General features: G+C 49.2%; 1 protein-coding gene across 6 annotated transcripts in view; it reads left to right on the top strand.

Moving 5' to 3' along the window:
- Positions 1-12,543, top strand: part of LOC111845719 (A-kinase anchor protein 13-like) — an 84,171-nt gene that overhangs the window by 69,170 nt on the left and 2,458 nt on the right. For all 6 annotated transcript variants that reach the window (XM_072698400.1, XM_072698401.1, XM_072698399.1 and 3 more), the window contains 19 exons: positions 1,591-1,658; positions 1,969-2,035; positions 2,124-2,268; positions 2,349-2,461; positions 4,283-4,429; positions 5,427-5,677; positions 5,775-5,900; positions 6,053-6,170; positions 6,574-6,825; positions 6,909-6,985; positions 7,517-7,698; positions 8,141-8,223; positions 8,332-8,514; positions 8,961-9,077; positions 9,158-9,222; positions 9,492-9,536; positions 9,725-9,772; positions 11,369-11,782; positions 12,232-12,541. In XM_072698400.1, coding sequence (XP_072554501.1) covers positions 1,591-1,658; positions 1,969-2,035; positions 2,124-2,268; positions 2,349-2,461; positions 4,283-4,429; positions 5,427-5,677; positions 5,775-5,900; positions 6,053-6,170; positions 6,574-6,825; positions 6,909-6,985; positions 7,517-7,698; positions 8,141-8,223; positions 8,332-8,514; positions 8,961-9,077; positions 9,158-9,222; positions 9,492-9,536; positions 9,725-9,772; positions 11,369-11,782; positions 12,232-12,541 — 2,811 coding nt within the window. The remainder of the gene's footprint in view (positions 1-1,590; positions 1,659-1,968; positions 2,036-2,123; positions 2,269-2,348; positions 2,462-4,282; positions 4,430-5,426; positions 5,678-5,774; positions 5,901-6,052; positions 6,171-6,573; positions 6,826-6,908; positions 6,986-7,516; positions 7,699-8,140; positions 8,224-8,331; positions 8,515-8,960; positions 9,078-9,157; positions 9,223-9,491; positions 9,537-9,724; positions 9,773-11,368; positions 11,783-12,231; positions 12,542-12,543) is intronic.

The following is a 12,543-nucleotide window of genomic DNA, read 5'->3' as shown; positions in this document are numbered from 1 at the left end:
TGCTAGGTAGTCACCTTAATGCCCTCCAAGGTGCACCCCAGCCTGGTCCTCTCTGCCCCCGACCGGGATAAGATGGCTGGATGGTCAGCGTGATGTCTGCATCTGGCTAATACATATTAATTAAATAAGGCTGAGATGGTGTGATAGCTCAAGGCAGCAGCAAATGAACCTCATGAGCAGGTTCCTCAGAAGATTCTCATCCAGTGCTATACAAATGGCAGGAGCTGTAAGTTAAAGAGCTGACATTAGGAGGACATGATTGTGACATGATTCTGCTGAATGCTGCTGTTAAGTCCCGCTGGCGGCGTGAAGGGGAGACCCCTGCTTCCCCTGAAGCGTCACGTTCCTCCTCTGTGATTGACTTCCATCTTGCCTGTACGCTTAAGGCCCAGATCTGCCATTTGTGCGCTCGGTACACGTCTCGAATCCCTCCTACAGCTGCGGAAAGGCTCCGCCTGCCCTGGGCGTCTCGTAAAATGTGAGACCTCCCCACCCCCTCCCCGACCGGCGCAGGCGGCTTGGGGGCCGTGGCTGGGATGGGTCCCTCGGAGCAGTGGACCGCTGCCCGGCTCCTCCGTGTTGCTCTGGGTTGCATCACCTCCTCCCCCCGCCCCCCCGCCCCCCCCCCCCCCATCTGGAATAGATCAGTCCTCTTACACCCTCTGTTCGCCGCCTACGTACAGCGTGCGGTTCCCTGTCCGTCAGCAGCCTGCCCCGCTCCTCAGGATCCGCCGCCTCTCCGCCCACCAGCCCGTCCTGGAAAATGCTGACCGGCCCAGCCCGTCGACTCGCTATTCTGCGCCGCTCTTTCCGTGGAGGTGTCTGCCCACGCCCACGTTTGCCCGCCTGCAGCTCGTCTGAATATGTCTATAGGCTCCGTTTTTTCCTCTCAGGATGACAAAGTGCTTAATGTTTCTCTATTTTTAGCCGCTTCTCACTCACCCCAGTATGTGAGCGGCATGCAGCCCCTTAGAAGCCCAGCCGCGTTGTATGTTTGTGCTTCTTCACAAAGGAGTATTTTCAGTGATGTTTCACTAAGACACTTGTACATATCTTAATAAGCATTAAATTAAAATGGAAATGGGCAATAATGTTGTATCTCTTGGACAGAATGACACCCCAGATCCAGGCACTTAATTTCCTGTTTATGTTCTTGTGGCTTTTGCTGATGTTTGCGGAACTAGAAAGAGTGAAGTTCTATGAGGTCAGAGTGTCATTTGTTTCCCATACTGCTGCCCTGGTAGATGGTAGATTGCTGGAAAGCAGGACTAAAATATGTATTGTCTCATAAGTGTAAAGGTGAAACATAAATTTAGCACAATGTTATACATAGTCTTCTCTCTGTCTGTTTATGTTTTTGTTTTTTTTTTTTGAGTGTTTGAATGTTTGAGCAGTTGGGTTACCAGGAAGCAGATCTGTCTTTCTCGAAACTGACAGGTTCTAATTTCCCAGTTGTATTTTTAGCCAATTATAAATGTATTGTCTGTGAACACACACTTTGGCGCTCGCCACCGCCGGTCGTGGGCCGGAGGCCTCGTGTTTGTGTTCCCCGCTTTCTCTGATTCGGGTCGCTGTGTGTCTCTGTTTCAGACTGCACTGCTCATGTACACAAAGGCTGCAGGGAGAGCCTCCCCACCTGCACCAAGGTCAAGATGAAGGTGAGTGAGGCCCCTAGCAGCTTGTGTGTGTGTGTGTGTGTGTGTGTGTGTGTGTGTGTGTACATGCTGTACCCTGGACTGACGTCCCAGCCTGGCTGTACCCCTGCCTTGTGCCCTATGCTTTCTGGGACAGACTTCAGGCCCCTTCTCATGCCTTCCCATGCATGCTGAGGTGTATGGAGGCATGTCAGATGTTTGTCCGTGGGAATTCTCTGTGTAAATCTCGTTCATTGTGTACATTAGGAATGATCTGTGAAGGGACATAATGTGTAGAAGAAAACGTATGTTGTTTTTTTCTTCTTTTTTTTAGCTGCAGAAACAGCAATGCACAGTACCAGATGCAGCCCCGGTCCAAACAGTCACTATGAGGCAGAAAAGTAGGTTGTTTCTTAATTAGATTTTCTACTTTATGGCTGCTTTTCCATGGCTGACCGGCCTGGGCTTCCCCCACGTGTAACTGTGTAGCCACGCCGGTGCGGGAGCGACCTCGCTCGGCCATCTTGATCCCCGAAGATGCCAGTATAGGGGTGGCCCCCCGCCGGCCGGTCTCCATTATGCCCTTTCACACCAGCAACCTGTCCAAGAGCATCTCCATTAGCAACATCCCAAGGTGAGCCCCCTCCCCCCCCATTGCACACGCCCTCTCCATGACCTCACATTGACCCCCTGACCGCGTCCTTGCTGCTGTAGCCCCGTGCTGGACGACATGCCCCTAAAAGGACAGCGCTACCTGTCCCAGTCCACCGACTCGCTGCACAAGACCAGCAAGGTCAACGAGTCCATGGAGTCACTGGCAGATGAGGGTGAGTAGCGGGAGAGTCACCCCAGAGTCACCCCAGAGTCACCCTTTTCCATAAGGCAAGGACTAGACAAGTATGAATAAAGCAAAATAAAGAAGCTAATTAGCTGTAGCTTCGCTAAAAATATTTTAATACAGCTCTTTAAGATAATTACAGTGTATGTTTGAGGGGAATCAAAGGGGCATTTTGTTTCTCAGAAATGCTCATTATTAAGATGGTCAACAAGTGGGCCATTAGTGTTATCACTTTACTCGAGTGGCCAGAAACACTTAGCAACAACTCGTTTACTTCTGAAGTACAAATTATCAACAAATCATGAACAACTATAGTAACTGCTTGAGATAAAAGATTCATTAATGATGAACAAACATGAGATCAGGATTTCAGTTCTGTTATTCGTTACTTGTTCCTTCAGTACTTCACAAAGGTTTACAGAATTAACAGATATAGCAACAAATATAGTAACTGCTTGGGATGAAAGATGCATCATGACTCATGAACAAATATGAGATCAGTATTTGACTAAGTCTAAGTTTGTGGTTGATTATTACACAGTGATAGTACACTGCCTGGCCAAAAAAAAGTAGTCACACACACTAATATCTCATTGGACCACCTTTAGCTCTGATTACAGCGCACATTTCTGTCTGTCCAGAGTTGCATTAATATTTCACCAAAATGTTGTAGTGATGGTGGGAGAGTCGGACTGCTGTGTAAAGTCTTTTCCAGCATATCCCACAGATTCTTGATGGGGTTAAGGTCTGGGCTCTGTGGCGGTCAGTCCATGTGTGAAAATGATGTCTCATGCTCCCTGAACACGTGTCATCAGGGAAGGAAAAAACATCATTGATGGCAGAACCTGGTCATTCAGTATATTCAGGTAGTCAGCTGACCTCATTCTTTGGGCACATAATGATGCTGAACCTAGACCTGACCAACTGAAGCAACCTCAGATCGTAGCACTGCCCCCACAGGCTTGTACGGTAGGCATTAGGCAGGACGAGTGCATCACTTCATCCGCCTCTCTTCTAACCTGATGCACCCATCACTCTGGAACAGGGTAAATCTGGACTCATCAGACCACATGATCTTCTTCCATTGCTCCAAAATCCAATATTTATGCTCTCTAGCAAAATGAAGCCTTTTTTTCCCCAATTAGCCTCACTGATAAGTGGTTTTCTTTAGGCTACACACCTATTTAGTGTCAATACCTCAAGTTCTCTTTACATAGTGCTTGTGGAAATGCTCTTACTTTCAATACTAGACATTTCTACTGTTGATTGTTTTACAGTTTGATTTCACCAAACATTTTAATGACAATCATTCAGGATTTTTTTCCAACCACATTTCTTCCTCAAAGGTGATGGTTCACCACTATCCTTCCAGGTTTTAATAATGCGTGTGACAGTTCTTAACCCAATTTTAGTAGTTCAGCAATCTCCTTAGTTGTTTTCTTTGCTTGATGCAGGGCAATACTTTGACCCTCTTGATACAGCTCAACATCTTTACAACTACAGGATATGTCTTCCAACATGGTTGTTTAAGAAATAAGAAGCTACTCACTGCACAAGTTAGGCTTAATTAATTTGTTGCCAGCTGAAATATATTAACCACTGCAGTACTTTTCGAATTAAAGGCTCTTACTTGTTTGCTTAGTTAGATCTAGGTGGTGACGTTTTTTTGCCAGGCAGTGTATAATACTATATTATTTGTGCCCTGTCAGTTAAAGTGTTACTTCATTATTACCAGGGATCTCCTTTCTGAGTAGCAGTGGGAGTGACGTGGAAGATGTTTCCTTGGTAACCATCTCATTGTTTGTGTCAGGCACGGAGATGATGGACAGCCAGCTTCTGGGCGAGTTCGAGGCTGACGCCAAGGAGCTGGAGGCCGATTCTTGGAGCTTCACTGTAGATAAGAAGTATCTAAAGCACCTGAAGAAGGACGTCATCAAGAGACAGGATGTCATCTACGGTAAGTAATTTGAGATGTTTTTATACCTTTTTCAGAGTTTCCATACGATTAATTTAATTGATCAAGCCTGATTTGGAAAGGCACACAATTTTCCAATTTTACAACAGTCCCCCATTTGACGGCGTACAATATATCACAGCAAAAGCTAAGGCATGTGGTCAAAGGAATTTCCCACAGAGCTCAGAGACAGGATTGTGCTGAGGCACAGACCCGACCTGATGGTCACCCCGGGTGAGCTACAAAGAGCCTGTGTGTAGATGGGAGAAACTTCCAGAAGGACAAGCATCACTGACACTTCACTGATCTGGGCTCAATAAAAGCCTTGGTAAAAGACACATGAAAGGCCACTTGGTGTTTGCAGAATGCTACCTAAACGACTCTCAGACTGTGACAAACAAGATTCTCTGATGAAAACCAAGATTGAACTGTTAGGCCTCAATTCTAAGTGTCATGTCCAACGGTAATCAGGTACCTGCGTGATACCATCCCAGTTGGGCTCCTCAGACCGGGCCAGAGGTTTATCTTTAAACAGGACAATAACCCGAAGCACATTACAAAGACAATGCAGGAGTGGATGTCATAGTGTGGCCCGGCCAACGGACAGACTTGAACCCAATGGAACATCTGCAGCGAGTCCTGAGAGTAGCTGTGCATTGACAGTCACCCAACCTGATAGAGCGTGAGAGGGTCTGCAGAGCTGAATGGGAGAAAGTCCCCAAATCCGGGCGTGCAAAGCTTGGCATCTCATTCTTAAGAAGACTGGGTGCCGTCATGGCTGCCAAAGATGCAGCAATGAAGTACTGAGTGAAGGGTCTGGGTACATATATCAGTGCGGTGTTTTAGTTTTTTATATTTTGCAATTAAGATCTTAAGTCTTTTTTTTGTATTGTCATCATGGAGTATTGAGTTTAGGTTGATGGGTGAAATAAATTAAACATGATGGGGTGTGAGTATTTCCTGAATGCACCCGTGTTCAACGTCCACCCCGGTCTCACAGAGCTGGTCCAGACTGAGATGCACCACTTGCGCACGCTGAAGATCATGGCTGAAGTGTATGGGAAGGGGCTACAGAAGGAGGTGTTGCTGGAGACTCAGATGGTGGAGAAGATCTTCCCAGCGATGGAGGACCTACTGGAGCTCCACACGCAGCTCCTGGGGCGGCTGCTGGAGAGGAAGCGGCAGTCGCAGAGGGAGGGCAGGGAAGGCGGCTTCCTCATCCACAAGGTCGGGGACATCCTGCTGGATCAGGTGAGGTACCCTTAAGGTGTCTGCTGGACCCAGATGCATGGTAGCAGTTTGGTCTGCTAACAAACTGCTCATATTAACCTCTGTACACCCCCCCCAGTTTGCTGGGGAAAACGCAGAGCACATGAAGAAAGTTTACGGCAAGTTCTGCAGCCGGCACAGCGAGGGGGTGAACTTTTACAAGGAGCTTCTGGCCAAAGATAAACGCTTCCAGGCGTTCATTAAGGTGATCGCATTCGCCATCTCATTCAGCTCCCCAACAATAGCCTTCTGCTAAACGTGATGTGATGTATTAACTTCATTTTTAGTTGAACCTCATAAGTACCATCCCCCCTCCCCCATGTCTCCTCCTTAACCGGATGTGGCTGTTTCTTTCAGAAAAAGATGAGCAGCACCATCGTTCGACGGCTTAGCATCCCAGAATGCATTTTACTGGTGACGCAACGGATAACCAAGTACCCAGTGCTGCTGCAAAGAATTCTGCAGCACACCAAAGGTGAGGCTCTCCTTGATGAGCCGAGGGACATGAACTCTTTTTGTCCATAAAATCCCCCAGTGGCATATTCTCCATACACACAAGTAGGCTTTACGGCTGTAGAGTCAGTTTTTAGCATTCTTGCGGCAGACTTCAGTGAGCAGGCTCTGATTTTGTCCAGCGTGGTGTTAGATTCAGTCTTTGCGTTACTTTGAGTTTCATTCCAACCTATTCCTATGACTTAATTGGTGGATTTAGTCGTTAATTGTTGAATATGTCAAATTATCTAAGCTAACTATCTAATTAGCTCTGCAAGTCGCTTTAATTATCTATAAATATGATTTATTGGTTAAAGATCCTGCGTGTGTGTCCGCCTAAGGCCTGTACACTGATAACACCCCCCCCCCGATTTATTGCCCCCCAGAGAGTGAAGAAGACCACAAGGAGGTGGAGGAGTCGCTGCGGCTGGTGAAGGAGGTGATTGCTGCCGTCGACAGCAAGGTGCACAAGCACGAGCGTAAGCGGCGGCTGCAGGAGGTGCACGGGCGCGTGGACGGGCGCTCCATCACGCGCATGAAGAGCGGCCAGATGTTCGCACGCGAGGACCTGGTGCGAGGCCGCAGCCTGCTCCGCGACGGGCCGCTGCAGCTCAAGACTTCTGCCGGCCGCCTCAAGGGTGAGCGCCGGCCCTCGGCACCTCCTCCCCCATCTCCTGGGCCCTGGAGCGTCTCCTTAACCTCCCCTAACCTCTCCCTTCAGACGTCCAAGCCCTGCTCCTCTCTGATGTCTTGGTGTTCCTGCAAGAAAAGGACCAGAAATACATATTCGCTCTATTGGTGAGATTGTTTTGTTCGCACTTTCCGGACTCCCTCATCTGGAGTAACACTTAGTTTTGGTTCTCTGACCCACATAGGAATTTGCACCCGTGTTTGCTGCGGGCCGTGGTTTTTATTGGGCCATAGCGTTAGCAGGCAGAGCTGCTTCCTCCTTCTTTTTTTGCTCCCCAACCCCCCCGCCTCCCATTTTATTTTTGCCCGAACTTTTCTCCAAAATAAGGAACCCGGCCATGAGTTTGCTCAAATGAGCCCCCTCCAAGGGGCCTGCAGAGACCTGGGCAGAACGAGGGCAGTGTTATGTAACAGGCACACCTGCTGGAGAGCGGCTGCCCCCAGGGGGTGTGAGATCATGCATCTGCACGTAGCTGCGTAGACAGAGTAAAAGCCTTATGTTCAGTAAGCACGCTTTAAGGAGGCCCTGGTAGGACTCGTGTAAATATCCATATCTGAGACCTTTTTAATGATTTGGGGGAGTTGTTGGTGTCTGAAATGTTTAGGTTCTGAGCCTGAGCTTGTTGTCACCCCCCTCAGGACCAGCGCTCCACGGTGATCTCGCTGCAGAAGCTCATTGTCCGTGAGGTGGCCAATGAGGAGCGAGCCTTCTTCGTCATCACAGCCGGCATTGAGCAGCCGGAGATGGTGGAGGTGCACGCCAACTCCAGAGAGGAGAGGAACACCTGGATGCACTTCATACAGGAAGCCATGCACTCCGTGTACGTGAGGGGGGGGCACTTTTCTCCCAGCCGTGTAAACAAGCGCCTCTTCAGCCTCTCTGATTATCAAAATGACTGTAGTGTTGAACCCTGACAGAACATTTTACTAAGGGAAGTGTGGATGTCATTAACATATATCTCTGTAGTGGTTTAGTTCAGTAACTAAGGGATTAAATACTATTGCTTGTTAGAAGTGCTTTACAGGGTTCAAGAGTGCACTTAGTTATACATTCGCTGTAGAAATTACTATTTATTTGAGTGCTTACTCTCAAAGAGGATTTATTGCATTGATGTTTGGATATTTTCAAGTTCCTCCATTTTATGAATGTGCATTCTTTATGTAGAGGATCCCTGTCTCCCCTAATGGGTTAAGGGGTTGAATTTGGTTGCGACTGGTGGTGATGCAACATGATAACTTTAGGTTTTTGGTGATGTGATGCAGGGGGAAGGATGAGGATGAAGGGATTCCGAGCGAGAATGAGGAGGACAGAAGGCAACTGGAAACCAAGGCCAAGGAAATGAGAGGTTCGGATATGGCCCCATCGCCCCCCCCCTCCCCCGCCCCCAAAATAACGGCCTTTTACAGTATCACTACCTGGAGTCCTTGAGTAATGTCTCCGCTGCTCCCTTCAGACCTGCTGAAAAAGACGGACGAGCAGATCATAGCGTTGCTGGAGGAGAAGGTGAAGGTGTTCAGGGACATGTGCAACTGCAGCAAGAACGAGGAGAACCCCGCCAGGGCCTCAGCCATGTTCCACACCGGTGCTGATGATTCACTCAAAGGGGATCACATCATGCAGGACACCCTGAAGGAAGGTGGGTGTGGCCAGAAGCATAGCCAATCACGGAGGAGTGTCAGAGTTCTGAATTATAGACCACTCGAAATAATTAAGCCTATTACATTACATCAAGTGTTCCCCACAATGTAATAAAAACCTGATATTTTGACGTTGTGGGGACCATTTTTCAGGTCCCCACAAAGATCTGTGAATGCAATCAAATAGCTAAAAATCTCAAAAGTCTTGTGTTTCGTTTGGTCACTTATGGTTAAGGTTATGGCTGGGTAGGGGTTAAGGTCATCATGTTGTGATTAGAGTTTTCCCCATAGAAATAAATGGAGTCCCCACAGAGATACAATTACAAACCTGTGTCTGTGTCTGTGTGTGTGTGTGTGTGTGTGTGTGTGAATCTCTGTGGCACAGGCACTATGGGCTGCACAGCTAGCTGTTAGCATGCTAACACGGTGCGTGTCTGTTTTTCAGTGGAGAGGCTGCAGTCTCTGCTGAATGTTGACCTCAGCGGCGGCGGGGGGCTTTCGTGTCTGCCTCGCAGGGCCGAGACCTTCAGCGGCTTTGACAGCCATCAGATGGCTTCCAAACGTGAGCGCCGACCCCCCCCCGTCACCCTCTAGCACATTGGCGTGACATTAGCGTGCCAGTAACCTTCTGTTTTACTCCAGACGGGGAACCGGGTGAGGACTCTGCAGAGCTACGCAGGACAGAGTCTGACAGTGTCCTCAAAAAGGTAGGAGGCCGCATTGGCACTGACTATGGTCGTGTGTTTTAATACGCTTTCCGGGGACAATGTGGAGCGACGAAGGAGCCAGCATGTTCATAAAGGATGGGAAAGAAGGTGCATAGTTAGAGCAACAAGGGGTTAATTAATAATTGCCTAACATTGTGTAATCACTGCGCATTACATTACTACCGTGAACCATACAGACAGACACACGCGCACACAAGGTCCGACCCTCCCAGCAGACAGAACTTTGGAATTGTGCTTGTTTTCTGCAGGGGGGGGATATCAGCCTGGCGCTCATACTGAAGAAGAACAGCGAGGTAGGGTGTACACCCGCCCACACTACAACGGCATTATTAGTCTGGTCAAGTTTCTATTATGTATGGTGGGACAGGCACATAAAAAGACAGCCCTACGTCACGGGCCCGGCCCTGAGAGTCACATGACCATACCTAGTCTATTTCAACCCAGAGTAACCAGTTGGCCAACCTGTATCATCCCACTCCAGGTCCTTCACAGCGTGACCAAAATTCATGAGCTGCTGAACACATTACAGGTATGTGACAGTGTAACGATCCCTGGGGTCTTCATCTGTACATCCGCACTGTATTAGCATTCTGTATTAGCATTCCGTATTAGCATTCCGTATTAGCATTCTGTATTAGCATTCTGTATTAGCATTCTGCTTTACATAATGCAGGTATGTTCACGATTTCCCTTCTCTGGTACATGGATCACGGTTGGTAGCTAATAATTTTCACCATCATCATTTTAATAACACCAAGGATTCATGGAAAGAGAGATTTGGTGCAGGTAGAGGGGCCAGATGACAGGAACGATGTTTATGGTGAATGTGTCATTCTGTGGGGAACCGTAAGGCATTAACATGGAATGTGTGAGGTCAGAGAAAGGCAGGTACACAGACTGCATGCAGGCCAAGCCGAAAAAGGCTCCGTCTCTGGGAAACCTGCATGTGATGCATGTGCCTTTGGCTGCTCTGGATAAGGAACCTGGAAGCCTTACAGGACAGAATTCGGGCCCCATAAGGGGCTTCTGAGTTCCGGTCTGGGTTACGGTCTGATGGTACGGTCTAGTTTACGGTCTGATGGTACGGCCTAGGTTCCGGTCTGATGGTGCGGTCTAGGTTACGGTCTGATGGTACGGTCTGGATTCCGGTCTGATGGCACGGTCTGGGTTACGGTCTGATGGTACGGTCTGGGCACAACGTTGATCATTGCACATGGGCCCCAGCACGTTCCTGAGGGGGAGCTCGGCATGCTCTGCCCTGGCCCCCCATGTCTGAATGCCCTGTATTTAGGGATACAGCACTGGGCACAAAGCAGGGGGAGGATTTGAACCCTGACCCTAGAGGTGTGCAGCAGCAGTGCTAACCACCATGGCACCCTAAAAAGTGAATCAAAGTCCAAAACACAAGCTCACTATTAAGTACATTTCAGCAGATAAAACAGCATAGAACAAGCAGTAAAAAGCCTGTGACATTTATTTTAATCTTTAAGATGAAATGAGTCTTAATACATTTGTGTTTTGGGAGCATGAAAATTTTAAGTGTATAAAGCTCTGATTGCCTGCAGAGTGTCACACCGTCCATGTGTCTGTGTCTGTCTGTCTGTCTGCGCATGTCTGTCTGTCTGTGCGTGTCTGTCTGTCTGTCTGCGCATGTCTCAGTCTGTCTGTGTGTGTCTCTCTGTCTGTCTGTGCGTGTCTGTCTGTCTGTCTGCGCATGTCTCAGTCTGTCTGTGTGTGTCTCTCTGTCTGTCTGTGCGTGTCTGTCTGTCTGTCTGTGCGTGTCTCAGTCTGTCTGTGTGTGTCTCTCTGTCTGTCTGTGCGTGTCTGTCTGTCTGCGCATGTCTCAGTCTGTCTGTGTGCGTCTCTCTGTCTGTCTGTGCGTGTCTGTCTGTCTGTCTGCGCATGTGTCAGTCTGTCTGTCTGTGTTTGTCTGTCTGTCTGCGCATGTCTCAGTCTGTCTGTGTGTGTCTCTCTGTCTGTGCGTGTCTGTCTGTCTGTCTGCGCATGTGTCAGTCTGTCTGTCTGTGCGTGTCTGTCTGTCTGTGTGTCTCTCTGTCTGCCTGTGCGTGTCTGTCTGTATGTGCGTGTCTCTGTCTGTCTGACTTTATTCCTGTGTGTCGACCAGGCCGTGGTGGTCCAGCAGGACACCCTCATTGAGGACCAGCGGCAGGCCCTGAGCGAGCGCCCCCCTGCTGTGAGAGTCCCTTCCCGGCCCAGCTCGCTCCTGGAGCAGGAGAAGCAGCGTAGCCTGGAGAAGCAGAGGCAGGAGGCAGCTGAGCTGCAGAAGCAGCAGGCCGCGCATGCCGAGGAGCGCCGCCGGCGCGAGCGCCTGTGGAGGATGCGGGAGCAGGAGCTGGCCGAGCGTGAAGCCAGCCTGCAGGTGCAGGAGGAGGAGGCCTGCCGGCAGGAGCGCGAGCTGCAGGAGTCTCGCCGGGAGCTGCTGGAGCGTAAGGAGGAATACCAGAGGGACCTGGAGAGGCTCCGGGACGCTCAGAGAAAGATGGATAGGGACCGCATGGAGATGGAGAAGATAGAGCAGGTGAGGGAGACACACAGTTTTGATAGACACTTCTGACATCCAATGGCGATACTAGGCAAATAGATGACTTCATAAAACTTCTTTTCATTGGTCAATTACATGTCAAATGCTGTCAGTAGACAGAGGAAAATGGCCCTATTCCATTTATAGTAGAAAGTTGAAATTATCAAAAGTGGAATGTTGCCTTATTTATGGAGAACTGCATTATTACATATATGCAGAAGTGGACATTTCAGGTCCAGAAAGTAAATATCCAGGCCAAGATTTTATGTCATCCAACCAGTTGAGCATAAAAAGTTATTAACTGGCTGGTTACTTTCTGGACCTGAAGTGTCCACCTCTGCATCTTGCATCACAGGTAATTAACTTCTAATGAGACCAGTAAAGCCAGGCCGAGGTCCCGAACGGGCTGGACTGCCCCCCTCTAACGGCTGCCCATATCTCTGCAGGAGCAGAGGAAGGAGCGCACCCCATCCAGCACCTCCGAGGACTCCCTGAAGCTCCAGGGCTCCAGCCTGGACAAGGAGCCCGGGGACTGTGAGCTGTCCTCATCCCCCGGCAAGGACTCCATGATGATGCGGATGGGCTCCAAGCGGAAGGGGAGGAGCCTGAACCCCTTCGCCCTGAACTCCAGTCACAAGGCTCAGGCCCCTGAGGCACAGCCTCAGCTTACGGGCCGCCTGCTGCAGCTGGCGAAGACCAAGGAGAAGAAGGAGAAGAAGAAGAAGAAGGTCAAAGAGCAGCTCTCGCAGCCAGGAGGT

The sequence above is a fragment of the Paramormyrops kingsleyae genome, chromosome 13 (assembly GCF_048594095.1).
Source record: "Paramormyrops kingsleyae isolate MSU_618 chromosome 13, PKINGS_0.4, whole genome shotgun sequence".
Classification (NCBI taxonomy): Eukaryota; Metazoa; Chordata; class Actinopteri; order Osteoglossiformes; family Mormyridae; genus Paramormyrops; species Paramormyrops kingsleyae.
This window is presented reverse-complemented; position numbering and strand designations above follow the sequence as displayed.